Source organism: Sinocyclocheilus grahami, unplaced genomic scaffold, assembly GCF_001515645.1.
Source record: "Sinocyclocheilus grahami isolate Dianchi unplaced genomic scaffold, SAMN03320097.WGS_v1.1 scaffold4682.1, whole genome shotgun sequence".
NCBI classification, from domain to species: Eukaryota; Metazoa; Chordata; class Actinopteri; order Cypriniformes; family Cyprinidae; genus Sinocyclocheilus; species Sinocyclocheilus grahami.
The window spans coordinates 6,873-7,642 of record NW_015509575.1 but is presented as its reverse complement, the minus strand read 5'-3'; the positions used below and the strand labels follow the sequence as shown (position 1 = coordinate 7,642).

Sequence of the window (770 nt, the reverse complement as noted above, 5' to 3'; positions counted from 1 at the left end):
TTTTTTTTTTTTTCCTGTCAAAAATAATAGTTTGTTTGAAATGGTCATCATCAATATTTTAGCCTTTTGGCTAATGCTCACCAATCACCATCCACATTTTGATTTTGACAACAGTTTTTTGGCATATTTACTTCAACTGCTCAGGTAATGTCTGTTATGACTCATTTCAGACTTGGCCAGGAAATGTACAACTACAAAAATGTGTCTGGTAAACCTTCATATTACAAACAGGGGCTAAGTGACTAAGAGACTGAAATATCTACCTGACTTAAAAATCTGGTCAGCCGTGAGCAAATCATTCAGGGTGCTGATGTTGTCCCATCCAGGCAGAAACACTAGAATCGCTCCATTCTGTAAGACAAAGCAGCATCAATGTGTCCACAATTGCACATACTTTATTTCAGAAGTTCAAAAAGTTTGGAGTCAGTAAGATTTTTTGAAAGAAATTAAAACTTTTGTTCAGCAACTATGCATTAAATTGATCAAAAGTTACAGTAATGACATTACTTCTAATAACCTTTCTATTAGTCAAAGAATCCTAAAAAAGCATCACAGTTTCCACTAAAATATTAAGCACAACTGTCTGATAATGTTGTGAAGCAGTCATTTTCTATTGCTATTGCTTGTGGTGTAATAACACTTGTTGAATTTGTGCTGGTCAGACGAAGACTGAGAACTGAAACATTTGCAAGATTATTCAATACTTTGTCTTTCTGCTCTTTCCTGAATGAGTTCTAAACGATCATGTGACACTGAAGAATGGAGTAATG

At 34.5% G+C, this 770-nt stretch overlaps 1 protein-coding gene across 1 annotated transcript in view; it reads right to left on the bottom strand.

Annotated features, from left to right (window-relative positions):
* Positions 1 to 263: 263 nt before the first annotated feature.
* Positions 264 to 770, bottom strand: part of LOC107576936 (ATP-dependent RNA helicase DHX36-like) — a gene marked incomplete at its 3' end in the record, with an annotated part of 6,092 nt that continues 5,585 nt past the window's right edge. The window contains exon 5 of the mRNA XM_016263057.1: positions 264 to 351. Coding sequence (XP_016118543.1) covers positions 264 to 351 — 88 coding nt within the window. The remainder of the gene's footprint in view (positions 352 to 770) is intronic.